Source organism: Centroberyx affinis, unplaced genomic scaffold (assembly GCF_046629955.1).
Source record: "Centroberyx affinis isolate AG114_WGS23_722 - 3 ecotype Tasmania unplaced genomic scaffold, CSIRO-AGI_Caff_v1 ptg004814l_1, whole genome shotgun sequence".
NCBI classification, from domain to species: Eukaryota; Metazoa; Chordata; class Actinopteri; order Beryciformes; family Berycidae; genus Centroberyx; species Centroberyx affinis.
In genome coordinates this window covers 51,363-77,573 of record NW_027282343.1, presented here as the reverse complement: position 1 = coordinate 77,573, position 26,211 = coordinate 51,363, and the positions used below count along the sequence as shown (strand labels likewise).

The 26,211-nt window shown below is 42.2% G+C and overlaps 5 protein-coding genes across 10 annotated transcripts; 3 read left to right on the top strand and 2 right to left on the bottom strand.

Moving 5' to 3' along the window:
• Positions 1–1,358: 1,358 nt before the first annotated feature.
• gmnn (geminin DNA replication inhibitor) lies at positions 1,359–5,864 on the bottom strand. Its single transcript, XM_071545229.1, has 7 exons — positions 5,802–5,864; positions 5,263–5,329; positions 4,120–4,221; positions 3,787–3,937; positions 3,514–3,596; positions 2,875–2,985; positions 1,359–2,119 (listed from the first exon to the last, which is right to left on the bottom strand). The coding sequence occupies exons 2-7, from the start codon at positions 5,314–5,316 to the stop codon at positions 1,919–1,921; spliced, it is 702 nt and encodes a 233-aa protein (XP_071401330.1). The 5' UTR covers positions 5,317–5,329; positions 5,802–5,864; the 3' UTR covers positions 1,359–1,918.
• A 157-nt stretch (positions 5,865–6,021) lies between these two features.
• cunh6orf62 (chromosome unknown C6orf62 homolog) lies at positions 6,022–10,289 on the top strand. Its single transcript, XM_071545230.1, has 5 exons — positions 6,022–7,591; positions 7,763–7,939; positions 8,016–8,141; positions 8,307–8,441; positions 8,608–10,289. The coding sequence occupies exons 1-5, from the start codon at positions 7,463–7,465 to the stop codon at positions 8,731–8,733; spliced, it is 693 nt and encodes a 230-aa protein (XP_071401331.1). The 5' UTR covers positions 6,022–7,462; the 3' UTR covers positions 8,734–10,289.
• A 32-nt stretch (positions 10,290–10,321) lies between these two features.
• acot13 (acyl-CoA thioesterase 13) lies at positions 10,322–11,515 on the bottom strand. Its single transcript, XM_071545231.1, has 3 exons — positions 11,377–11,515; positions 11,003–11,187; positions 10,322–10,487 (listed from the first exon to the last, which is right to left on the bottom strand). The coding sequence occupies exons 1-3, from the start codon at positions 11,458–11,460 to the stop codon at positions 10,328–10,330; spliced, it is 429 nt and encodes a 142-aa protein (XP_071401332.1). The 5' UTR covers positions 11,461–11,515; the 3' UTR covers positions 10,322–10,327.
• Positions 11,516–11,762: 247 nt separating this feature from the next.
• On the top strand, positions 11,763–15,776 carry LOC139666116 (tyrosyl-DNA phosphodiesterase 2-like). The gene is made up of 7 exons (XM_071545234.1): positions 11,763–11,946; positions 12,224–12,348; positions 12,477–12,653; positions 12,923–13,014; positions 13,558–13,676; positions 13,805–13,975; positions 14,629–15,776. Exons 1-7 carry the CDS (start codon positions 11,800–11,802, stop codon positions 14,908–14,910), a joined length of 1,113 nt encoding a protein of 370 aa, XP_071401335.1. The 5' UTR covers positions 11,763–11,799; the 3' UTR covers positions 14,911–15,776.
• Positions 15,777–17,121: 1,345 nt separating this feature from the next.
• Positions 17,122–24,948, top strand: LOC139666109 (tyrosyl-DNA phosphodiesterase 2-like). Of its 6 annotated transcripts, XM_071545224.1 has the most exons (8): positions 17,130–17,144; positions 18,444–18,499; positions 21,236–21,360; positions 21,489–21,665; positions 21,941–22,032; positions 22,419–22,537; positions 22,888–23,058; positions 23,958–24,948. In XM_071545224.1, the coding sequence occupies exons 3-8, from the start codon at positions 21,266–21,268 to the stop codon at positions 24,237–24,239; spliced, it is 936 nt and encodes a 311-aa protein (XP_071401325.1). In that variant the 5' UTR covers positions 17,130–17,144; positions 18,444–18,499; positions 21,236–21,265; the 3' UTR covers positions 24,240–24,948. The 6 variants fall into 6 exon arrangements, with proteins under 6 accessions (XP_071401324.1, XP_071401326.1, XP_071401325.1 ...); XM_071545223.1 differs by lacking the exon at positions 18,444–18,499 and having other exon boundaries at positions 17,122–17,144; positions 21,240–21,360; XM_071545225.1 differs by lacking the exon at positions 18,444–18,499 and having other exon boundaries at positions 17,125–17,144.
• Positions 24,949–26,211: the final 1,263 nt, after the last annotated feature.

The window sequence follows — 26,211 nt, the reverse complement described above, 5'->3', positions numbered from 1 at the left end:
AAAAATTGCTGTAGAAATGAAAAGGTCTGGCATGATTCAACGAATGGTGCTGTTTTATAACAGCCACATCAAGCACGACACGTCTCGCCGTTCAGAGCAGCCGGTGGACAGCAAGAACCTTCACAAGAAGAAGACTGAGCTAGCTGTGCAGGAGATACTGACCTGCTCAACGGGTGGAGGCAGTTGGACACATTGGGCTTCTGGCATACTCAGGTGATGCAAGATGGATGAAATAACGCTAACCTATGTGTTTGTAAGGGTAGAGGTGTGACATCAAGACTGAGGAAAAACATTAATGAAATTACACATTTGGCAATACTTTATATGATAAAGTAGCTTTCTTTGTGCTCAATACCCTCTTCATCTCATGGGAAAAAACTATGGAATAAGGTCACTTTCACCTATTTTGCACTTTCACATAAGTTCAGAGGAGAAAAAGTTACACAAGCATACAAACACACACTGTGAGCTAAGTATGACATTAGTAGGGTATGTCCAGGCAAAAGAGCTTTGTTATATTGTTCTCTACTGTCAAGCATCAATTCCTTTATTTTAAACTTGGTTGGAGCGCATTGGACATATTTGGTTCAAGTCTTTCCTCCAGGTGGCTATGGTGGTGGGACATTGGTGGCCAGTTTCATGCCCACTATTGTGGACATGCTGAGATCTCCGGCACAGACAGCTGATCAGAGGATCGTCATCCTGGAGGGACTGACTGGGATCTGTTACATCCACTTAAGCAATCAAATCTAAGCACACTCTCTAGGCCTCTACACTATCCTGCAGGTAAACTCCTATCTTAAAATGATGGGATATTTTGTGTTCTTATGGGTTGGTGTCTGTGTTTCTAACACAGACACTAACCCATAAACACAAAATATAAGTTGTATTCAAATGAAGTCCTCCAAATGACAGCCAAAGTCCCAAAGCATAGTAATACACGAGCGCATGCTCCTTTTCTAATTGTTCTATTGTGCAACAGGAGCAGATTGCACCAGATGGCCCACTGTCCACTAAAGCAAAACTGGAGCTACTACCTGCTCGACATCCTGCGTTTCAAAAATGTATCCCATCATCTGCACTTTGATGGAATCAGACCGCCTCGGGAAGCGCTTGAGGCTGAGGATTGGTTCAGCTGGCCCAAAAACTATGCATTGGAACTGCTCTGCATGCTGGGCTTCCGGCCACCGCAGCCAATCAACAGTCCCAGGAAACAAGACTGAAGTTCACCTGAATAGTTCATATAGCCAATTTTAAAGTACAATGCCTTCAAACCACTTCATTAAATTCAAAAAAATAAACTGCAAGTTGCATTTTTTTTTTTATTAAAGTGTTTATTTTACATTACATTTATGGCATATGTACACAACTGTGCAATAAAAATGCACACCAGCCACATTTTGTTTGTAAACACTTAACAGGACATGCTATAGGCCCAATTGGAAACCAAATACAGCACTGTTACACCAAGATTGCCTCACTGTTGGCCATTTCAGTCAATGAACACCTTTCCACTTGACAACGAACTTGACAGTATTGTGACAGCTAAAACATCAGCTGTAAAAGAATAAAATTTGAGCAAAATAGATGATGTTACAGTGGGATCAACAAATCACCCCAGACAGACTCAGAACCTGTCAAGAATCCAACTTTACAATAAATACTCAAAATCCTACAATTGCCCGTGAGGAAACGGCAGTTTGTTCAAAAGGCCAAAAATGTTGTGTTCAAAATGGTCCTTGAAGGTGCAGAGGGTAAATTATAAAAAAAAAAAAAAAAAATCCTAGAATGCTTTGAAAAGCAGAAATGCCAGTTTGTAAAAAGGTAGATGCCCACCCATCACTGCCAAAGTACATTCTGGCTAAAACCTGCTGCCCAGCGCATGTAGGCCAAAGTCCCATGACAAAAGTTCTGGCAGTTAATCCTGCTCTCTTGAAGGTCCGGCTTCTTCAGTCGGAGGATCTTCCTCCTCTGACTCACTCTGACTGGAATAGTCAATCTCATCTTCCTCATTCTGATCCGCAGCTTCACAGTCCTCCTCCAGCTCGTCTTCCTCCTCCACGTCAAGGGCAATCTCCCTCAGCTCCTCCAGATTGTCTGGGCTCTTCCCCGTCAGCCTCTGAAAACACACAACACGTAAAACTACAGCAAGCACCGAAATGTGTCACTCAAGTGTATTTGAGATTTAACTCATGGGCTCACTCCCCACAGACAATTACTCACAACCAATTTAAAGATGCAAATTAAACCTCATCCCTCCCTTAAGAAATTACAAAATAAATATGACTGAGCACTGACATGCATCATGGTAATTACAGCGGGACAGTGCCTGTTTTAACAAGGTCATTAAGTCAATGCATTAATTTTCATTTGTTTTATCTGTCACTTGTTTTGCCCCCCCCACACATGGGTGGTAACATGAACTCCATATCCTAACGCATTAAGGAGTTCTAGAAGCTTAATGGAGGGGAAAAATTAAAAATCAGTTGTACTCAATATGCAATTTTCTGCAGTGAGGTGCTTCAAAATCTAATCAGTTCATCTGCTCCAGTTTCTCAATCCCAGTCCTGGGTTGAGAGCTCTGCTGGTTTTCATTTTAACCATCTAATCAGGTTTTGATTTACACCTGGGATGTCAGGTGAATGCAATTAACTACCTGGTAGTTTAGAAAACCAGCAGTACTATGGTTCTCATCTGGAGACCCTCTCATCTATTCTGTAGTAGATATTTGCCAGTATGAATTTTCTATCATGTTTTGTTTGAGTTAGTGTTAATAAGAATGTGTCTACAGACAAATGCCACCATGACAATGTCCTGCATACCATGTACCATGGCTGACTGTATACAATGGACTAGTAACACATATGTGCCCACCTCAATCATATCAGCCATGTACTGTACGTGTTGTGCCAACTCTTGCAGCTCCTCATTCTCACTCTTAAGCTGCGTTATCTGCTCATCCTTGGCCTCAATATCTTTGTGCAACTGTTAAGAGATAAGGACAGCATGATTAGTGTTGTGGGTACAGACACTAAGATCATAAAAGGCAAAGATATGTACATAAAAGGTGCAATGGGCAAACTGAACCAAGATTTGGCAATTGCCAATTAAATGTAACCTGCTCCAAAATTATGCCATCTTGCAAACAAATATACCACTCAATGACTGAAGCATCTGTTGTCAAAGATGTAATAGTGTAGTTGGCAAAAAGAAAAAAGTTCTTGTTAGAACAAAAGAGCAGTTGTGATTCTATGAAGAAAAAAAAAAAATCCACGGTAATATCAAGTTTTATTCATGAACAGGATTGGCACAATAGCATGGCTAAATACATTGACTTTCTGCTAAGATCGATTTTAGGGCATAGTTACTTAAAAAAAAATAGTCAGAAATGACTGAATTGAAACTTGAGCTCAAGTAACATTCAGTGCCAGCTGGGACAGAGCCAAGGACTGGGAGCGTGGGAACTGCTCAACTGATGGCTAAACATTAGTAATCTCTCAGTGATTAACTCACCTTCTCATTCTCCTGGAGAACATTGTACAGGGCATTCCGTCGCTCCTCTGCCACCTCTTTCCAGTAGGTGGAAGGTGGGGTTTCTACAACAGCAGCAAGAGTTCAGTTACTGAGCAAATGGTTTAGGTAAGCTTGAGACAAATTGTAATAGCTTTGGGGGACTATGGGCTGGTGCCATAATTACTAGGGACCTAGTCGTTAATGCATTTGTCAACACTCACTGAATGACACAGGGAAAGGGAAATTCATGCAAACTAATAAAACTACACCTACCTTTCACCATAAGCTCATATGCCTCATTGGAGATGTCATCTGACAGACACTGGGTTTCTGTTTGTGTGGATTTGACTTCTGCCTTCACCCTCTTTGAGCCTCTCACTTGTTCTGTGCTCCACTGTTTCCGTTTGGGAATGACTTTCCCTGCCTGAGGAGAAAATATTCAGTTATAGTCATAGTTTTGGGAAAAACACAAGGTAGCTATAGATTTCTTGTTCTGTGGTAGGAGTAATTTCACTTCAAAGATTTGATCTAATGCAAACTTGTTTTGAACAAAATAATGGAAACCCAAATTCATCAAATGACTTTCAGTTACAAGCCACTGCGTACCTGGGCTGACCTCCCCAAGTCCTTGTTGACAGCTGAGGGTTGGAGAACCTGCAGGCTTTTCCTGGTGGGTCCCATCACCTTGTTAGATGGTGTGAAAAAGCTCTGCAAGACATCATTGAAAACTTAAGTTGAGATGTTCCGCACATCTATACTGCATTTCCACTTACAGGAAAGTAACAGATTACACATGCTTGCAGTGGGGATGGTAAACAAAACAGAAGGAAAGATCTTGCCAAAACACAAGCAGTGGCACATGCCCTAGCTGGGTCTGGAGAAACTCTTAAGATTCAGTCTCATGGGAAACCAACTAACATGACCTCTGTGCTCACTTTCATAGCCTTGCTCTATTCACATGGGCTTTGTGCCATTTTGTAGGCTTTACTCTAGTTACACTATCACCCTGGGAGAGTAAATAAGTGAAGTGGCTGAGCAACGATGCCGTGTGCAACTGGTCCACAGGCGTGGGAAAGGGGCTGGTCCAGCAGCATCTCAATCAGGAATCCCTGGCTGTGTTGGATTCCCACAATGTATGGCCATACCGGGCTGTTATCTTACCGCCCACATTCTTTGACAATAGCCGTGGGAAAGTGCTCTCCACAAGGCTCATTATGGACACCTATCAGGTTAGTTAATGTTTGGCCATGGCCCCACAACACAGTGACAGTGTGCATCTGATAGCTACAAAGGGGATGTTTCACTGCTAGAGGTGTAGCGAGAAAACAATTAGACAATCAATGTCTGAAAGCCAATTTGAGGTAAAGTGATATAGAAATTATCAAACAGCAATATTTCATTGATTTAGTTCTTCATTTACTGCAGGAGCCAAGCAGGCCACATGCTATGCCTGATGTGCAATATAACATTAACTAATCAGTGAGGCACTGTAATTTTCTTAGAACTGGGTTGTCAAGTTATGTGATAATAAGAAGATATGGTAGTTTCAAACTAGCTTCACTTTCAAAGAGCATTAGCCTACTTTTTTCCAAAATGACAAACTGCTTGTTGAACAAGTTGCCTTAAATTATTCAATTGACAAACAAGTAAGGTTGTATTCATGCAATAAACATATATTTTTTATTATTTAAACTGTACAAACATCAATGAGGCCAAGATATTTGTTACCGAGGACTAAATAAGACTTACTTTAATATTCTCAGAGGACCTCTCCCCGTGTTTTAGTGCTCTACTGGAACTCATTTCTTCAAAAGACCTGCGGGCAAACAAAATACGACCACATTAAATGAAAAGGGATGCTTTGTTGGGAGACACCTTTGAGAAAAGCCGCCAAAGACAGGTTAACTTGGGTAACATTGGAGCAAGTCCCATTTCTTCTACGTTAAGTGGTTTAAGAAAACTCAATCTGTCATGTAACTTAGAAAGGGGGACAGTCCCGTAACATTTGCACTATTCGAACGAAAGACAGACACATTAGCAAAACGAAATTTGAATCGGGAGGCCACTTCTGTATGGGAAGTTGCGGTGCGAATGGCAAACTGAGCTAGCTAAAGTTAGTTGCCGCCGATGGTTAACGCTAACATTAGCCAACGTTAGCAATAGTTAGCTAGGAAGATAAGGCATCAGACCAGAAAACAGCTGGTTTTAAGTAGCCCCAACTGCCTACGAACGTTATGTACAGTAAACAGAATGAAGACATTACAAACTAAAATGTTAAACCGTCTTACTATTCAGTTAATCCGTTCACCTCGAAGTAGCTGCCTTTGCCTTTTCTCCTTTCTCTGTAACTCGCGCCAGGGGCTTAAATACGCCCATTTGCTCACGTGGTAAAGCCTCCACTCACGGGGAAGGTTTTTTTCCCCTCACGAGGGTGTTTGTTGCTGTTGTTTTTCCATGTGGTCACATGTCTACACACGTCACATCTTTGTAGTTGAGTGTGCAGCCATTTTGGGAAGGTTGTTCAACGACGAGCTTGTGCCATTATTAGCTGCTCGAAAGACTTCAAGAAACAAAACAAAAAAACGTTCGACGACACGCTGTGAAATATGGGCCCGCCAGGAGACACCCCACGCCACATGTCGACTGATAGAACGGAGGATTTCAGCTGGATTGTCGATTTATCTTGACATGGCATGCAGCAGGGCGAGTTGGAGGTTGTGACGACTGAAGAAAAGAAGAGAAGCACGAAAACAAGCGCAGCGAACACCTCGAAACTTCAGACGTGAAAAAGATATTTTTTTGTTTACTTTCGCTATACAACGGTCGTCGTTGGTTATTGATTCCCTGGCTGGTTTTGTCGCCGAGATTGTTGACTAGACACGACTTGGGCGAATTGTATCTAAAATGCTGACAACAAGCAAAAACAGTTAGTCAATCAACCCTGCAAGTCTCTTGACTCTCACAGCACAGGCAGCCACATCGAACCAGGCGAAAAATGTAAACGCGTGGAAAGATGACTGTACGCTAGCTAGCCAACCACACATAGGCCTCAGTTACGCCAATCAGTTAAAAGATAAGATGTAGCTATTTAGTTGGTTCACTACTAGTTAGTGTTGAAGTGATTGCCTAGATTAGCTTGCTAGCTCATCTTAGCTAGTGTGCTAAAAATACGCCGTCATCATGACTATCGACAGTGGCAGCACCGCAGGCCGTGGGCCAAATGAATGGCAGTAAAAATCAAAGAAATGTCAAGTTACTTTTGTAGTAGTCTTCGATGTTACCCGGTGCCAATATCTCTTGGCATCTGCATTTACCTGCCATGTTTGTCTGTACCCCCAATCCGTCTGTAACACGTACATAACGCAGTCTCTACAGAGAAATAAACACAAAACGACAGCCATGGATGAGGGACTTTGAAATGACCCCAATAATAGAATATTTGTCTGCTTGCTAGTTTGTGTAGTCTTCAATTTCACTAGCAAGATATATTATCGGTATGGGTTTTGACAGTAGCAACCGTTTCTGTTGATGTCAGTAACATTTACCAAGAAAGAGTGCATCTAATTTGAGTTGCTCTTTAATTTAAATCTCAGTTGTAACCCCGTGCCGATGACTTGTTGAATAGAAGCTCATTTGGCTCTCATTGAAGTTATGTCTTAAACGTGAATTTCTGAGTAAGGAATAAGGAGATGTAGTCTTATCTTGGTAATATTTTCCCTCCTCCACATTGTCCTTTTACAAAAAGTAAAAATGACTTAGCTTCGTTTTGATTTGTTGACCTTTTCAGTTGATAGTTAATGGATATTTCAAAGAGCTAGTGTAGAATTGTTTGATGCATTGTTTCTGCAAAGGGTAGCTAGCTCCATCTCTATCAAAGATATTTAGACAAAAGTAGAGAGTGTAGTCAAATATTCTGTACACGAGAAGACACTACTATCAAAATCTAACCATGGGGGACCCAACTTCACGAAGAAATCAAACAAGGAATCGACTTCGAGCTCAGCTTCGGAAGAAAAGGGAATCTTTGGCTGATCAGTTTGACTTCAAGATTTATATAGCCTTCGTATTCAAAGAAAAGGTTTGTCCACATAATGGAAGAATACAGATGACACAATCTTAAACATCCCACACATCGCAAGTGTTTCTGCAGTGTTTCTTGACAACACATTTTGATGTCATATCCAAATGTCCCTCATGACATGACCCAGTCAAAATGATGACTTGAATATTTGTTTTTTTCCCCTTGCAGAAAAAGAAGTCTGCACTTTTTGAGGTAGCTGAAGTGGTGCCAGTGATGACCAACAACTATGAAGAAAACATCCTCCGAGGTGTGCGGGATTCCAGCTACTCTCTTGAGAGTTCCATTGAACTCCTGCAAAAAGATGTTGTGCAGTTGCACGCCCCCCGATACCAGTCAATGCGCAGGGTAAGTCAGTAAACCGTTTGGGGAGGGAAAGAAAACGTTATCCTGTGTGTTGTTAAACATTGTTTTTTTCTCCCAGGATGTGATAGGTTGCACACAGGAGATGGACTTCATCCTTTGGCCGCGCAACGATATTGAGAAGATTGTCTGTCTGCTGTTCTCCAGATGGAAGGGGGCTGATGACGAACCCTTTAGGCCTGTTCAGGTTAGAACAGGCACCTTGTCACATTACTTGGGGTGTAAATGATTGAACCCTGCTTTAGTTTTGATTGTGCAATATAAATTATGTTACATCTTCCTCCTTGCATTTGTGTATCTGGATGTAACATATTAGACTTCTTAGCTTATGATTCAAACCTCTGATTTACAGGCCAAGTTTGAATTTCATCATGGAGACTATGAGAAGCAGTTCTTGCACGCTGTGGGCCGTAAGGACAAGGCTGGAATGGTCATGAACAACCCAACTCAGTCTGTATTTCTCTTTATGGATAGACAGCACTTACAGGTTAGTCTGTCCACTGAAAATATGTAGTTATGGTTGTGAAAAGTTGTCAGAGGTTCTACTGTCACCTGCTTAAGCTTAATAAGTAACCATATCTGAGATCTAAAAGCAACAAAGCTTAATCTTCAGCCTGATTTGAACCAACATCTTCTGTCTGTCTGTCTTGCAGACTCCTAAAACCAAGGCCACAGTTTTCAAGTTGTGCAGCCTCTGCCTGTACTTGCCCCAGGACCAGCTGACCTGCTGGGGTGTGGGAGACATCGAGGATCACCTCCGCCCATACATGCCTGATTAAGGCTTCCTTCTCCACCCAGCCACATAGGGAAAACCCCTTCCCCACCCTCCTACCTAAGCCTACCGAAGCAAGTCGATCTATTCATCTCCACCGGCTTCCATTTAATAGCATTGAACTTGTGCTTGGATCTCTCCTTTTTTGTTCGTTTTTCCCTCCCTGACCTGAAGCTGATTCAGTTCCCATCCTTTTTTTGCTCTCACCCCCAACGTTCCTCCTCTTCTTTCTACCATTTTTGGATTGGTTCCCCCCTTTTTGTTCCTTTTCTCCCTCTTCATTCCCTCCTACTTGCTCATCCGTTTTTGTTTATTTGAACCTGCACGAACATTGATTTTGAGTGGTTGGTTGTTCTCTTGGAGCCGCACTGTCAACGGCACCGGTCATTGAAGGAACTCTTTATGTTGCATCAAAACAGGAACAAACAATACACAGGTCTTCACGGTGGTCCTCAGATGGACATGTTTGATATCCTTGTTGTCATAAGAAAGGATTGTTAAAGCTTGTTTGTAATGTCAAGGGGGTTAAAAGATACAAGGGGGATTTCTAGAACAACTTTACACAATCTTTTGACAAAGGACAGGTGCGAATAGGTGTTAAAACTCCTGTATAAGCAAAGATAAGATGAACAATATTTGTCAAAAAAAATCATTTGGTGTAGGTATTGCTTCTTTCTTCTCCTTACAAACCGCCTTAGGTTTTTTTGCTGGACTTTTTTTTTTTAAATTGTTGGGTGTCATTTGCTTTCCTCTGAAACACGCTAGGCAGACCTTTGCTAAAATCTCAGAGTGACTTGAAAGGCGTGATTTAAACGAAGTTGAGACATGTTGGTTAGATGCTGAAGGTTATTGTCACCATGCAAGCTGTTCATGCTACTGAAATCTGATGTTTTATGTTTTGTTTTATTTGGGGTGTGGGTTGGTGGGAAATTGAAATGGTGACAGACTAATGTTTAAACTTAACATACCTAACAAAAAGTTGTTGAAAAGTAACTGATTTATGTTTAATTTGACAGACTAAAAATAGGATAATTTGCTGCCATGCTCATCAAGTTAAAATTGGGTTTTGCAAGCTCGCTTTTCAAGCAATATGAAGCGCATAATACATATAATTTTGCTCCTTGTTGATTCAATGTGTTCAATTGAAAGGGTTTAAGGCGGGTCACTTTTCTTCTGGGTTTATTCTGTTAATGATTCTCAAATCAATACTGCTGAACATATCCCAATACAGTGCAAATTTTGAAAGCAGATCCCTTGTCCTTTGTTTTATTGCATGTACATGAACCAGAGCCATTGATAGTTTGATCAGGCTTGACTGTGGGTGCCATGTAGCCGGTAGAAACCTTAGAAACTACAAATATGTAACTGTCCTCAATAACAATGCACATCGGTAGAGAATCACAAGTCATTAAGCAACAGCTATGGAGTTATGGCTTCCACTGAAAACTATTTGCCACACAGTGAATCAGTGGTTTTGCACAAAAATATTTACAATCATCTTTACAGGCATTAGTTTACATCTTCATTGAATAGATATTCCTGTTTTGACAGTACTATGACATGATATTGTGATTTACAGACAGGCACAGAGGGAGGGCCGTTTAGCTGCTGCCAAGGTGTTTTGTGTGCCTTCCTTGTGCAATGACTTTCCCTGTGGCCTTGCTGGTGAGGTCTACGGTAGCAAACGCCAAGGTCCGTCCTTGCTTCAGAACCTGGGCAGTGATCAGTACGTCCTCTCCGATCTTGGCAGCATTCATGTACCTGTGAGAGAAGCAGAATTTTCCAGTCATAGTTAATGAGGTTACTGTTCAATCTGACTGGATTAAGACACTGAGGCTCAAGGTCACACACACAGACATACATATCCTCAGGGTTCCCATGGTCATGAAAATCCTGCAAAACTTATGGAATATGAAAATTTCCAGGACAGGACACTGACTATTTTCTGTTGCTAATTCACTCTTGTAACCTTTTTAAATACAGCCACTGACAAATTTGCAAAGATGAAATCTATAAAAAAAAATGATTTGTAGGGTTGGTGCAATATGGTAGATTTGGAAAACAACATAATGTCTCTGTAATATGTCAAATATGCACCAAATTTCGTCTAAAATGTTTGAATTTTTTCTGTAATTTTACCATGCTGATAAGTTATTTTTGCCCTTACATGGTTGGGTAGACAGAGATCACTACTAAAGCTTGCACCCATATGAATGAAAGGCGAGCACGATGTAATCAGGGCATGTTTGGAGTTGACTCTGTTGAATATCACTCACGTTATGTTCATGTCGACACTGACCCCCGGCGCTCCCCGGTCACTGTACATGATGGCCGTGGTGGAGATGACATCGACCAGGGTCGCTGTCAGCCCGCCGTGCAGCGTCCCTCCTCGGTTGGTGTGCTCCTCCTCCACCGTCAGCTCACACACCACCTTACCTGGGCTCGCCGACACGATGTCCACCTGGGGAAAACACACATTCAACACCGTTATTAAGCATTACTTCAATATCTGGCGACTGTGACAGTGCGAAACACGGTTTTAGCTATATACTGTTTAAATGGACTCAAATGAATGCAACACTGGATGTGCTTTCAGGCACAATACGACTGTCAAAAATTGTCAAAAAGGTCGCAGGATGAGTAGCTTTACCTTGCTCAAGACTCTGTCGAAACCCGGACTGTCCACCATTGCTCTCATTATTTGTTTTAACGAATTTAAAGACAGCGATACCATGTTTAATGCTAAATGCGGTCAATGTCAAACTTGTGCGAGTTGTGTTTACTTCTCAGCGGAAATTGTTGCGTTTCCTAAACCGTCCGGACACAACTTACGGTGGATAACGTTAACCGCAGATAGGTATCTGTAAATTTGATTCAGACTAAATTGTGGTTTAAAGTTAACAGTGACACCGAATGAAAATATGCGATCGCATTAAGTAGTAATTGCATATGTATTAGCAGTGTAGTCGATTTTGCCGATGTAAAACTTTAGTTTTAGTGGTGAATCCACCCGGAAGATTTTATCGGGTACACCTGGAGCTGCACATCGAGATAACTTGGCAAACTAGACAAGATGAGCACTCCATCTGAATCCGACAAACAGTCCGTATCTAATCTGGAAGAAACAAGAGCTCGCCTTTGCGACGAGTTTGCCACAGTGACAGGCAGTGATAGCGCTGTGGCTCAATGCTACTTGGCTGAAAATGAATGGGAAATGGAGGTACACCAACTTATGCTGCTCCAATGTTAGTTACTGTTGTAGCTAGAGACAGTCTCATACTAACTTACTGGTGGTGCTGCTATGCTCTAAGTATATAATTTCCTTATCCACAGTATGAGAGGTTCAGGTGCTAAGTAACTGCTAACAGTTTGCCACAGTAGCCTTTACTATAAGGCTTATGTGTGCTACTAGCTACTCCTCAGTGCTTGCTCCATGATAAACGCAGCAATACCCAAACAAATTAAATGTCCTAGCTTTGCCACTGCTTGTTTTTCAGAGAGCTTTGAACTCATTCTTCGAAGCTGACATGGAGAGAGTATTTGAAGTAGAAGATTCACCAGAGAGAGAAACCAGCCCCAAACCCAAGAGGAAGAAGGTTGAGGCAGCTGCTCCAGGGGACTGGTAAGTCGACTGTCATCCCCTTGTGTCTGTGCCATGGTCCAAGTTTATGTTATTGCGCTGTGTGATTCAGCCATGGTTACTGCCAACAATAACCAATGAATTAATTACTGTCTCTGAAACCTCTCCAGCATAGACTTGACCCAGGACAGTCCCGCCTCCTCCAGTAAAGGCAACACAGCCGAAAACAAACAAAAACCCTCAGAGGAAGAAGACAGTAAACTGTCACTGATCACCTGGAACGTGGATGGACTTGACACAGACAACCTGGGAGAGCGTGCGAGAGGCTTATGCTCCTATTTAGTCTTGTAAGACTGTTTCTATGCTTTTACTCTTAGGTGGCATCATATGGTGCTATATGTCAGCTCAAGCTAATCAGTAATTGTCCTGGTTAAAGAAATTGTGGGGCGTTTCAACCCTTTTTTGTGAGAATGGGTAGTCCACTCTTCTACAGGGATACAGAGATACAGGGGGTCAAATCTTCTTGACAGTCTCCCTATTCACTCCACCATCAATAGATAGAGAGAAGGCTGAATGGGAGACAGTATTTGAACAGTGCCATCTCCTTTCCATGTAGATATACTCCTGACGTGGTGTTTCTACAGGAGCTCATCCCGCCCTACGTCCAGTACTTGAAGAAACGGGCAGTCAGCTACACGCTCATTGAAGGTACAATTATAAGAAGTGATGTAGGTGAAGAATAACAGTCTCCATTTTCGCTGAACTTTTTGTGTTTTGTAAAATTAATTTCCAATTTGCAATCAGTAAATACTCTTGAAGAAGGTCCAGAGGGACCAAAACGTTAGTGATCGTTAAATTGTGATACTGAGCAAGAGCAGTGTGCGGGATCTTCTTTTTTCAAGCCTGAAGTGATACTTTCCAACACACCTGCATCGGAGATAGTTGAATGTGCAAATATCTCTATGAAACAATTTGCAGTCAGTGCATTCTCCTGTAAAATGTCATCCTGCTTTCTGGTGGTCTTTGTTTTGAGCCACGACATGACCGGGACCCTTCTCAAGGTTCAAGATATTTATTTACAGTTCAGCTGTAAGATCAGTACACAAAGAGTAAGACAGGGCAATGTCAATTTCTCCATATAACTAGGACAGGATACCATATAATCCAATGGGCAATATACACACGGCATACAGTACACACTCACTGTTTGACTCCATATATACTGTATATCCTGTTTTCTTGACTGATCAGGTGGTGAGGATGGTTACTTCACTGGGATGATGCTGAAGAAGTCGCGAGTCAAACTGCTGAAGAGTGAGATAGTCACTTACCCTACCACTCAGATGATGAGGAATCTGCTCGTTGCTCAGGTTGGCTCACAGTCATGACACATAACATATCAATATGCCGTCCAAATCATCCATGTCATGACATTAAATTCAGTTCAGTGACTTTAATCCAGTGTAGTTGTCTATGTGTCCTTCTCTTTGAAAATCAGGTGAATTTCAAAGGCCAGAATGTCTGTTTGATGACGTCCCACTTTGAGAGCTGTAAGGGTCATGGGGAAGAGCGGATGAAGCAACTGCGTCTGGTGATGCAGAGGATGAGAGAGGCACCTGATGACATCACTGTCCTGTTTGGGGGGGACACCAACCTGAGAGACACTGAGGTTAGCCGTTTGTCTTTCCACCCTACTGTTTAGGTTAACTGGCATAATAAAACTATTACTATTGAGTTCAGTCCCATTCCCCTTGAGCTCTGGGAAAATGATTCATTCATTTCTTGTACCTGCGTATATCTTCTCAGGTTCACGGGGGGCTGGAGCCTATCCCAGCATGCATTGGGAGGCTGGGAAACACTAGATGGTTCGCCAGTCCATCACAAAGCTAACAAAGATAGACAGACAATCACTCACACTCACATTCACACCTATGGGCAATTTAGAATCTCTGATCCACTTGACTTGCATGTCTTTGGACTGTGGGAGGAGGAAACACACGCAAACACAGCGGAACCATGCAAACTCCACAGTGCTTATTGGCCTAATGGCAGCGCTATAATTAAAGGACAAAATGTTAAACTCAAGCGCAGTATCTCAGACACCACTGGTCCAATTTTGACGAAATGGAGGGACGATGCATTTTGGCACTGTTTTGGCGTACACTAATACACTAATTGGCCTGATGGAAGAACTAATTAAAGGTCAAACTTCTTAATTGGGTAACATCATTTTAAATGATTAGCCCAAACAATGACTGTATCATGCGTGGGGGAACGTGTTTACTGTTGTTGTCTTTGTTAATACCATTGGTTCCATCCCAGGTGGCCAAGGTGGGTCTGCCCAGCAGCGTCTGTGACGTGTGGGAGCGTCTGGGAAAGCAGGAACACTGCCGCTACACATGGGACACCAAGGCCAACAACAACAAGACCGTTCCCTATATCAGTCGGTGCCGCTTTGACCGGGTCTACTTCCGCCCGGCTGCCAGGGAGGGGGTCCCGCGCCTTGCCCCTGACCACATGGCCTTGGTGGGGCTGGAGAAGCTGGACTGTGGCCGCTACACTAGTGATCACTGGGGAATCTACTGTAGCTTCTCTGCTGGGTAGAGAGGCACAGATCAACCTGAAACCTACTGGTCAAAGTCAGCTGAACTGCAAGGGGATGGAATTTTGAGTTTAATTGTATGAAGGCTGACAAAACGTCTGAAAAAAAAAAAAGCTCAAAAAACATTGTGATTAGCTGAATTTGAAAGAATACTGAAAGAGGTGGGTTTTGGGCAGGTTCAGGTTAAGTAAGGCAGGTTTGGGTCAAAAATATCGAACCAGCATATTACTGATGTGCTGACAGTGCCTGCCAGAAGCTTTGACTGCTTTACTATCTATGATCACTGTTAAAATATTCTCCTTGCATTGTGTGATGCATTGACATGCATTTTATCTTGATTGTTTAAAGTGGCATTCTGTGTATGTTTCAATAAATAGTCTGATTTGAATATGTCTCCAAAATGTAAATTCTCAAAGGCAACAGTGTTAAAAATATATGCTCCCATTGCATAGAGACTGACAGTATGTCCATTCCTGTTTGTACCTGGAGAGATGCATTCCCTGTCCAAAGGGGGAGGTTTGTGTTTTATGATATGCCGTTAATGATCTAGTGCTGGCCTTGCTAGTGCTGGGTTCAGACTACAGTGTCTAAACACTTTCTTTGTGAAAGCTTAAGCTTAAGCTCTGGCCTCATCTGAGGCTGGTTGGTTGTCATTTATATGTCATGATTTGTTTTGATTTAGGCTGTAATGTGTCTCTGGATGGAATCTCTTTCTGGCCAAGGTTTTGTTTCTACTGCATTTAAAAAGTCCTGAATAAAATGTAGACAGAATCAAGTTTCAATGTTTTTAGTGTTCTGGAATTGATATTACAATCATTTCAAAATAGAGTCAGCTGTAGTGGGAGGCTTGTATCACATTGCAAGAATGAATGTGGGCTGTGGCAACAACTATACTGTACTAAACTGTATGGAAACCTCAGACAGTGTTGAAAAGGACAACACTGTCCCAGTGAAGTGTAATGTACCCCATGTCAAGTGCATAACTAAAACAGCCTTCTTTCATCTAAAAAAACATCCCTCTTATTCTCAGCCGCTCATTCATGCATTCATCACCTCAAGACTTGACTACTGCAGTAGCATTCTTTATAATAATAATAATATAAATGATAATAATACTTTATATACCACTTTTCAAAACAAAAGTGCTTCACAAAGTGGCTCATCCTCCAAAATCCTCAATAAATTACAATACGTATATCCAGAACTCTGCCATTGCATGGCCCATGTTTTTATCTTTTCCCCTTCTATTTTATTGACTGCTATTTTGTTACTGACCGCTACTGCTACTGCTTGTGGCATACAACCTTTTGTGCCTTGCTTTATCGACCTAACCCTTGTTTTTGTTTTTTATTTAGTTTTGCATATTTGGTTTTAGTAGGCCTATGCTTTTTACTTGCTATGTATTTGTACACTGCTTTCATATATGCTATACTATTTAATGTAAAGAGTCTTTAAGTATCTTGAAAAGTGCTATACAAATAAAATGTATTATTATTGGTTGTTCTCTTGGAGCCGCACTGTCAACGGCACCCATGGGCGTAGCTAGCACGGGGGACAGGGGGGACATGTCCCCTCCAATATTAAAAGATGATTGAAATGTCCTCCTCAAAAAATAAACCACGACATTGTGTTATTTTGCCTCCGCATTGAAAAATCAACCGCGGGACTTTTATTTTGAAAAGCTTTGACTTCGTGCAACGTGGAATGAAGTTGAATGTAATGTATGTAATGAGTATCTCTGTATGAAAAAAGTGCGCCACAAGAAATAGTCTTGATAGGGCTTCATATCGGTGAGGAGCAGACAGCAGCCAAGGCAGCGCTCCAAACTGCAGCCAAAAACAAAGCTGCATAGATCATGTGAAGAGTTGTCACTCTGGACCGAAATTAAATATCTTGTAATTACGTGTTCTGCAATATTAAAATCATTCCACTGACGCTGGCCCGCAAAGGCAGATTGTAAAGAATATAATGGCTTACATTCTGATGCAGGCCTTTGTGGGCAAAACGACAATAGAATGATACTGTGTAGAAAAAATAAATACATTTATATTGTGAGCAGAGTGATGCCTCTTCACTTGATCTGATGGCGCAGAGCAGTCAGTGAGCACAGGGCCGTTAAAGTGTCATTCAAAATGAAGAAATTCATGGTAATCAAACGCAAGATGTCCAATCAACACTAGCCTACTGGTGCCGATAGAGAGAGAAAAGAAAAAAGATGATGTGCAGCAAATGAAAGGTATGATATTGCGCCAAGGAGGAATACATGTGTAAAAAGTTATAGCCTATAAAGCTAGTTTTCATGACTGTCAACAATAAAAGGTCAATAGCTTTGTTGCCACCATAGAGATATAACACCAGTGTTATATCTCTGTGGTTGCCACTGCTTCCAGAAAGCACAGACATCTGTCCGTCAGTTATGTAAAGACAATACTTTGTCTATTTGCCTCAGTGTCCTGTATGCTTGTAAGTATGTAATCTTTATCTGATATTATTACAGCAGTATATTTTCGTCTGTGCTGATTTTTAAAATGGCAAGGTAGGTTAGGCCTAGTTGTTTTGCAGCTAAACTTAAACTTAATTCTTCACCATATTGGATGGCTTGCATTTTGTCTGAAACGTGTCTGCGTTGCTCATTATCCTACCTAATGGAACAGGTAGCTACTGTGCTGGCTTTTTGTATGTAGTAGCCTATAATTCACATCTTTTCAAGCCTAAGCCAGTCAGTGTTGTAGCAAGGCTTGGAGAAAAAACACTTAGCTCTTAAAAAGGACCAGTGCACCGCAAAAAATAAATGACTAGAAACCAGATAAGATCAGTGCAGTTGGTTGGAAGGAAAATACAACTACATAAAACACTAATTCGAAGACAGAAATTATTATTATTGTTATTGTAGGCTATTATTATTAATGAGAAACAGGCGAAACTAGATAGATTGGCTGAAAGCCTGCTGTAACCAACACATAAAGTCTGATCTGTCACTTAGCACCTGAGTCTTTCTTTATTTATTTTCAGATAGCCTTTTTGAAAGTTACTATATTGTAAAGCTGTTTTTTTAAAAATGTTCCTCCTGCGGAGCATGCCCCCGGACCCCAGTAGTCAAATCTGTCCCCCCCAGTGGCCAACTGCTTCCTACGCCCATGACGGCACCGGTCACTGAAGGAACTCTTTATGTTCTAGAACAACTTTACACAATCTTTTGACAAAGGACAAGTGCGAATTAAAACTCCTGTATACACAAAGATAACAATGGATATGCAGGATTATGGATTTATTATGCTTCCACTGAAAACTGTATTTGCCAAACAATCAATCAGTGGTTTTGCACAAAAATATTTACAATCAATACAATTTTGATAGCACTGTGACAGGCACACCGCAAGACACGCAAAGCACCGTGGCAGCAGGTTAACCAGCTGCCACGGTGCTTTGCGTCTTGTCAAGTTTGGCCCTCTGGCATGATTGCCCATCCCTGAATTACATAATGCCATCCGTGTGACCAACATTGAATAACATGCAAAATTGACTTTTACTGCAGCAGTAGGCTATTTCCTGGTTTAGCTACAGCCCTTCTCAACTCCTCCATCGAAAAGGGTAAGCCTACATCAAGTTCCTACTCTGAAAATATTAAATCCTCTCAAGAACATTTTGATATCTCTTGTATTCTGTCTCCCTAGTTTACTTTTCTCTGTTAAATTATCAGAGCTGACAAATGCTTGTGGTAGGCTGAGAAAATTAACGCGATTAATTTGAAAGGCCCAAACGCACTGAAAGCGTCTGACGCGCGCGTTTTGAAGTACACCTATTGTTTTAAATGGCCGAACGCGCACCAAAAGCGTTATGAGGCGCGTCAAACTGCCTTGACGCCTCTACTCCGACCTTGTTTCGATTTTGGAGCGTCAAATGAGGATTTTTTTCTGCAGCCGCAGTACCTGCTTGGAGAGTACTCCGGGACAGTAGGTGGTGTAGTCCGCCGGTAAAACCAAAGAAGAAGAAGTGATATGTAGCGGGGAGCTGACATCAGAGCTTGATCAAACTAGACGGCCACCAAAAAAAAAAAAAAAACTAACATTAGCCAGCCGACTTGAGGAGCAGCCAAAGCAGGACGAGGAGAAGCTCATCATTGAAGTCCAAAAACGACCTGTGATATATGACTGCAAACTACTGACTGTTTACTGTTACTATGGCAACAGGTGACAGCTACCGTTAGCTTAGCTTAAAACTTTATGAACAGTACAATTGTAATTCTGCAATGCTAAACGAAAACAACTACCACTGCCAACAGCTATACTGCTATAGATCTGAACTGCTGTGTTGTTACATGTCAGATAGCCTACTGAAAATAAGAAAAATAAAAGCTTAGAGCCTTGGTAGTTACGTTAGCATAACAGACCCACCCCATATCATCTGTCATGAACGTTTACTGACATCTACTGGTCATAAAACTTACTCGCTACATAAACCTAACAACAGCAATTAATTAACATAGTATAGAGTTATGATTAGCTGTGCTTTATGTGACTTTCACCCACCTGGAAGAAAAAATAAAAGATGAAATGAGATGGCTGGTCCCCAGTGGCTTTACCGTATTCTGCTGCCAACCAACTGAGGAAAGCAGCAGCAGCAGCACCCAACAGTTGCCCTCCTGCCTTATGTAACGTAACGTTAAAGGCTACTCAAATAGAAATGTATAGAAAATTAACGGGGATATCTGTAAAGCATACAAACTTGTGCCTGCCTACATATAAATAGCGACCTTTTACCAAAATACTGCTGGTTCTGTGGTGTTGGCATTTCAAATCTGATGCCTGCAGTGCGCCATAGGAGCATCAATTGACGCTTGTCAAATGAGGCGCGTCAATTATCGCTTTCAGTGCGTTTGGGCCTGAAATGTTTAACGCGTTAAAAAAGAAAAAAAGAAATTACGCAACTATGACGCAGTACTAACTAATATCATTTCTCAGATGTGTCTCAGATTAAATAATGTACCCTCTACCCTTTAATCTCTATGGCCTGAACATAATCTGCTCTGGAGCAGGCTAGCTGTGCAGCTTAAGTTTCCAAGGTGTTTGTAGCAACTCTGCCCATGGGAGGTTGGGTCAGGTGAGCAGACTAGTTTCGAATGTGTATGACAATATCGTCAAGGTAGGCTGCTGCATAGGCCTAATGGGGTCAAAGGATTCGGTTCATCATCCTCTGGAATGTGGCTGGGGCATCGTGTACCCTGAACTGGGGGACCCAGTACTGATAAAGCCCATCCAGATTAGAGAATGTGATCTTCTCCTTGATGGGGAGTGCTACCAGCGGGTAGTAGAACTGGTCATCACTCTTTCCAGGGTTTTCTCCATTCCCAGATGGGCTCCCTCTGGGGCAGTATCCATGCTCTCTCTCATCGGGGGTGGCACTACATCCTCATACTCTGGACGGCTGGATGGCTGCTCTGCAAGGGCGACACAAGCAGGTCGGGGCTCCAGCATGACACTGACACATGTTGCCGTTTTCCTTCTGGATTTTTTCTGGCTGGTAGGACCGGACTCCATGACCCCAATGCCTGGAGAAAAGAGGACAGTCTCTCCCTATCAGGACCGGAACCAGCAGGTTCTCCACTATCCCAGCGCACAGCAGGGTTCGCCCCAGGGTGTCTGTATTTCCACTGGGGTGACTGGATAGGGACGAGCATTCCCATGTACATAGGACACATGGACTGTCTCTGGGGTTGATTCGCTAGCATAGTCTGACCAGGCTCACCTTGCTACCAGAGTCCAGCAGTATCACTGTATGTCCATGTCAATGTATACACAATATGTATACACCAATGTACACACCACAATGTACGCACAATATATTTCCCTCTAACAATTAAAATTCATCACAGTAGAGTTTGGTTAGGTCAATAAAAATAATATTACATAGCTACCTGTCCTTACATCTCACAAAGCCAAGACAGACCTTCTGCCTCAATTTGAAGAGGAGTAGTGGGTGCGGGTGGGGTGTCTTCAGAGCAAACAGCAAACACTAACAATTATGTTGTTGAAATACCTTGCTCAGCCACAAGAGACCTGCTCTCAACAGTGATTGCAGATTGGGACTTTCAGTTGTTGTAGCTAGAGACAGTGTAATACTACAGGTAGTGCTGCTATGCTCTAAACATGTAATTTCCTTGTCCAGTTGTCTATGAGAGGTTAATTTACTAAGAAATTGCTAACACTTTGCCACAGTTGCTTTTACCTCATGATAAGGTTGATGTGTGGTACTAGCTACCCTAACTGCTTGCTTCATGATGCCTAAACAAATTAAAAATGTATAGCTTTTCCACTGCTCGTCTTTCAGACAGCTTTGAACTCATTCTTTGAGGCTGACATGGAAAGAGTATTTGATGTAAAAGAGTCACCAGAGGGGGAGACCAGCCCCGACGCCAAGACAAAGAAGATTGAGGGAGATGCTCCAGGGGACTGGTAAGTCGACTGTCGTCCCCTTGTGTTTGTGCCATGGTCCAAGTTGTTATTGTGCTATGTGATTCACCCATGGATGCTGCCAACAATAACTAATCCTGACTTAATTACTGTCTCTGAAACCTCTCCAGCATAGACTTGACCCAGGACAGTCCCGCCTCCTCCAGTAAAGGCAACACAGCCGAAACCAAACGGAAACCCTCAGAGAAAGAAGACAGTAAACTGTCACTGATCACCTGGAACGTGGATGGACTTGACATAGAAGAGCTGCCAGAGCGTGCGAGAGGCTTATGGTCCTACTTGGACTCGTAAGACTGTGTTTCTACACGTTAGTTGGCATCACATGGTGCTATATGTCAGCTCAAGCTAATCACTAATTGTTCTGGTTAAAGAAATTATGAGCTATTTCAACGCTTTTTTGTTTGAGAGAATGGGTAGTCCACTCTTCTACAGGGCTACAGAGATACACAGGGTCAAATCTTCTGGACAGTCTCCCTATTCACTCTGCCATCCTGCTACCCCAGAAAGAAAGAAGGCTGAAAGGAAGACACTATCTGAACAGTACAATCTCTTTTCCATGTAGATATACTCCTGACGTGGTGTTTCTACAGGAGCTCATCCCGCCCTACGTCAAATTCTTGAAGAAACGGGCAGTCAGCTACACGCTCATTGAAGGTACATTAGAGGAAGTGATGTAGGTGAAGAATAACACTTGTGACCTGACTGACATGACCCTTCTCAAGGTTGAAGATATTTATTTACAGTTCAGTAAGCAGAGCTGTAAGAACAGTACACAAAGAGTAAGGCAGGGCAATGTCCATGTGCCAAAATAACCAGGATAGGATACAATCTAATGGGCAATACACACACAACATACAGTACACACTCACTTGTACTAAATACAAAAAACAGAGTGGGCCTTGTTGCCACAGCTGTGATTATGTACAGAGTCAACTAGATGTAGTGCTCAGTTATGATTTCTTGTGCAGTTTGAACAACTTTCTTTTCTGTGCAACTTCCCACCCCCACCCTCAACTGTTTTCTCATACCATACTGATTAGGTGGTGACAAGGGTTACTTCACTGGGATGATGCTGAAGAAGTCACGAGTCAACCTGCTGCAGAGTGAGATAGTCACTTACCCTACCACTCAGATGATGAGGAATCTCCTCGTTGCTCAGGTTGGCTCACAGTCATGACACATGAATGTGCTGTCAAAAATCATCTTGTGTAAATTGTGTGTGTGTATGTGCACAGTCTTTTTTGGGGGATAGTCTATTGATCATCCAAAGGCAAAATTCTCCTTTTGTTTGCCCTCCTCCCCCCATACAGGGAAGTCAAAGTACAACAGAGGACAACAAGGATGATTCCTATCAAAAACACTTGAACCTGGGCCTTCCGGTTAAATGGCAGCGGTGTAATCACTATGCCACCCCGCTGCCCACCCTACCTCTCTCTTGTATTCACCTCTTGAGTTCAGTAAATTCCATTCACTTGAATCTGTGTATGCATTTTCCTCTTTGAAAATCAGGTAAATTTCAAAGGCCAGAATCTCTGTCTGATGACATCCCACTTTGAGAGCGGTAAGAGCAGTGCAGAAGAGCGGATGAAGCAGCTGCAACTGGTGATGCAGAGGATGACAGAGGCACCTGATGACATCACTGTCGTGTTTGGGGGGGACACCAACCTGAGAGACACTGAGGTTAGCTGTTTGTCTTGTTTCCAATGAGATCTATAGCAGAATACAGTTGCTATGTCTCCTCTCAGGTGTGATTGGAGGTTTTTTGTGATACTCTATTGATCAAAAGGGAGATTCTTTATTTGTTTGCCCCTCTCCAAATAGAGGTCAGAGTCCAGGCTCAGCCACAGACCAGCTGGTAGGGACTCTGTGTCTTGCTCAAGGACACTTCAGCAGGGCAGATGTTTGCTGTCACGTAGGTTTGAACCCCGGCTTTCCATTTGAAGGAATGTCCTTATTATGCCACCCTGCTGTTTAGGTTAACTGGCATGATAAAGTTATTACTAATGAGCTCTGGGTACGACAGTTGTAATTCATTTCTTTTACCTGTGTATACCCTCTCAGGATCAGAGGGGGCTGGAGCCTATCCCAGCATGCACTGGGAGGCAGGGAAACACTCAAGACAGGTTGCCCGTCCATTACAAACCTAACAAGTCAGACAATCACTTACATTCACACCTATAAGGAATTTAGAGTCTTCAGTCCACCTGACTTGCATGCCTTTGGACTGTGGGAGGAGATAACACAGCAAAACCATGCAAACTCCACAGAGAAGGGGCCGGAACACTTATTGGCGCAGTATCTCAGACAACGCTGGTCCAATTTTGACAAAATGGAGGGACGATGCATTTTGGTACTGTGTTTTGCCTTTTAAAAAAATACACTAATTGGCCTGATGGAAGCAGCATAATTAAAGGTCAAAATTTCTAAATTGCATAACATTATTTTAAATGATTAGCCCAAACAATGACTGCATCATGCGTGGGAGAACAACATGTTTATTGTTGTTTTTAGTTAGTAAATGCTGCCCAAATATTAATTCACAGCTCACCTCTTTGTTAATACCATTGGTTCCATCCCAGGTGGCCAAGGTGGGTCTGCCCAGCGGCGTCGGTGATGTGTGGGAGCGGCTGGGCAAGCGGGAGCACTGCTGCTACACATGGGACACCAAGTACAATGACAACAAGACTGTTTCCTTCCTCGCTCGATGCCGCTTCGACCGGATCTACTTCCGCCCAGCTGCCAGGGAGGGGGTCCCGCGCCTTGCCCCTGACAACATGGCCTTGTTGGGGCTGGAGAGGCGAGACTGCGGCCGCTACACTAGTGATCACTGGGGAATCTACTGTACCTTCTCTGCTGGGTAGAGAGGCACAGATCAAGGTGATTTAATTATGAATTTAATTTTATGAGTGCTGACAAAATGTCTGGTAATAATGTAGAACTTGGGTAAAAAATATATATATATTTTGTGATTAGCTAAGTTTTAAAGAATGCTGAAAGAGATGGGTTTTGGGCAGGTTCAGGTTAGGAAAATATCCAACCAGCATATTACTGATGTGGTGTCAGTGCCTGCCAGAAGCTTTGACTGCTTTACTATGCACACATACTGTATGTACCCAGTGATCACTGTTAAAATATCATCCTCACATTGTGTGATGCTTGGACATGCATTTGATGGCTGTGTATGCTTAATAATTGGTCTGATTTGAATGTCTCCAAAATGTTAATTCTCAAAAGGAACAGTGTTAAAAATATAGGCTTCCATTGCAGACTGACAGTATGTCCATTCCTATGCTTGTACCTGGAGAGATGTATTCCCTGCCCAAAGGGGGAGGTTTGTGTGTTTTATGATATGCCCTTACTAGCCTTGCTAGTGCTGGGTTCAGACAAGTGTCTTTCTCTGTGCTTATGCTTATGCTTAACCTTAAACTCTGGCCTCATCTGAGGCTAGTTGGCTGTCATTTATATGTCATGATTTGATTTGTTTTAGGCTGTAATGTGTTTCTGGATGGAATCTATTTCTGTTCAAGGTTTTTTTTCTGCACTTAAAGAGTCGTGAATAAAAAGTACAAAGCACCAATAACTATTAAAAATGTCAATGTTTTTTTAGTGTTCTTCAGCTGATATTACAATCATTTCAATAGAGTGAGCTGTAGTGGGTAGCTTGTATCACATTACAATAATTAATGTGGGCTGTAGTAACAACTATACTGTACTACACTGTATGAAAACCTCAGACAGAAAAGGGAAACACTGTCCCAGTAAAGCGAAATGTAGTATCGGCACCTGACCACTAGAGAGCATTACAGAGTTGAAGTTCCAAAGTGATTGACATTTTGTGATGACAGTCCTGGATATTTGCAATAGATAAAGGATATACATGGCTTCATGAGACATTTTTGTTAATCTCAGAGAATATTCACTACGCATGGAAACTGTAGAACCTAAATTACTTGACTCAAAACTCAAGCTACTATTACAGATGTGTGAAATCACTAATAGCTCACTGTAATTTGAGCTATTGCTATTCATAAACTATGACAGATAAATTATTTGAAGTCAAAGAGAAAAGCAAACAGACTCATACCAGCAAATTCCTCATGTTTCAACACAAATAAGATCCCAAACATAATGTTAGGTTAAAGTTGTTAATGAATTTGCAGGTGATTGAACCCATTGAAACATTTTTTACAACAATACTGAATTGCAGCATGTTTTTGGATGTAAATCATGCATTTTTAAATTGAAGGCCTGCTGTATTTTTATTCTCCTTCCCTTTTTTAGTGTTGTGTTTCCTGTCTCCCTACATTTTAAGCAAGGATGCTATTACTACATCAAACAGCCTGATACAGTATGTAACAGTTTAATAGCATCTATAATCTGGACTCTAATGTCCTGTGTGATGAGATCTGTAGTCTAAAACGTGATGACTGTGTCGTCCTAGACCTCAGTTCCACCCCAAACCGAATCTAGCCTCCTCTTCACATTCCCTGCCAACACACTGTCAAGACGTCTCCCGCACCTCGCTCTGTGATGCACCCTTCAGAACTGAGAGAGCCTGTTTTCGTGTTTGCTCAGCGAGTAGACAGCACTGTTTTTACAACAGTTACTCAGACTAAAGAAGAGCTGACCTTAGGAGAGGACACAGATGTGACTGTTCCCTGGGAGCGCACGTCATCACAGCAGGCCTCCCTCCCTCGTTCGTCCCTGGTCCCTGCCCCTGATTCCCGATTAAACATTAACAAGGGTACATGAACTAAGTGGGCCCAGATCTATGAATTTACATTAGTGCCCAGGCTAGGAACTAGTGGGATGGGGGGCATATACCTTTTGAGT

What these genes read in the sequence shown, in the direction of transcription:
- gmnn (XM_071545229.1), bottom strand. Translation starts at nt 5,316, where the DNA reads ATGAGTTCCAGTAGAGCACTAAAACACGGGGAGAGGTCCTCTGAGAAT. An exon ending in ATATGAGCTTATGGTGAAAG is followed by an intron (nt 3,597 to 3,786) that starts GTAGGTGTAGTT and finishes CTGCTGTTGTAG; the next exon opens with AAACCCCACCTTCCACCTAC. An exon ending in TTCTCCAGGAGAATGAGAAG is followed by an intron (nt 2,986 to 3,513) that starts GTGAGTTAATCA and finishes ATCTCTTAACAG; the next exon opens with TTGCACAAAGATATTGAGGC.
- cunh6orf62 (XM_071545230.1), top strand. Translation starts at nt 7,463, where the DNA reads ATGGGGGACCCAACTTCACGAAGAAATCAAACAAGGAATCGACTTCGA. An exon ending in CCTTCGTATTCAAAGAAAAG is followed by an intron (nt 7,592 to 7,762) that starts GTTTGTCCACAT and finishes TTCCCCTTGCAG; the next exon opens with AAAAAGAAGTCTGCACTTTT. An exon ending in GATACCAGTCAATGCGCAGG is followed by an intron (nt 7,940 to 8,015) that starts GTAAGTCAGTAA and finishes TTTTTCTCCCAG; the next exon opens with GATGTGATAGGTTGCACACA.
- acot13 (XM_071545231.1), bottom strand. Translation starts at nt 11,460, where the DNA reads ATGGTATCGCTGTCTTTAAATTCGTTAAAACAAATAATGAGAGCAATG. An exon ending in TCGACAGAGTCTTGAGCAAG is followed by an intron (nt 11,188 to 11,376) that starts GTAAAGCTACTC and finishes TGTTTTCCCCAG; the next exon opens with GTGGACATCGTGTCGGCGAG. An exon ending in AGTGTCGACATGAACATAAC is followed by an intron (nt 10,488 to 11,002) that starts GTGAGTGATATT and finishes CTTCTCTCACAG; the next exon opens with GTACATGAATGCTGCCAAGA.
- LOC139666116 (XM_071545234.1), top strand. Translation starts at nt 11,800, where the DNA reads ATGAGCACTCCATCTGAATCCGACAAACAGTCCGTATCTAATCTGGAA. An exon ending in AAAATGAATGGGAAATGGAG is followed by an intron (nt 11,947 to 12,223) that starts GTACACCAACTT and finishes CTTGTTTTTCAG; the next exon opens with AGAGCTTTGAACTCATTCTT. An exon ending in CAGCTACACGCTCATTGAAG is followed by an intron (nt 13,015 to 13,557) that starts GTACAATTATAA and finishes TTGACTGATCAG; the next exon opens with GTGGTGAGGATGGTTACTTC.
- LOC139666109 (XM_071545222.1), top strand. Translation starts at nt 20,337, where the DNA reads ATGGCTGCTCTGCAAGGGCGACACAAGCAG. An exon ending in CAGCTACACGCTCATTGAAG is followed by an intron (nt 22,033 to 22,418) that starts GTACATTAGAGG and finishes CATACTGATTAG; the next exon opens with GTGGTGACAAGGGTTACTTC. An exon ending in CCAACCTGAGAGACACTGAG is followed by an intron (nt 23,059 to 23,957) that starts GTTAGCTGTTTG and finishes GTTCCATCCCAG; the next exon opens with GTGGCCAAGGTGGGTCTGCC.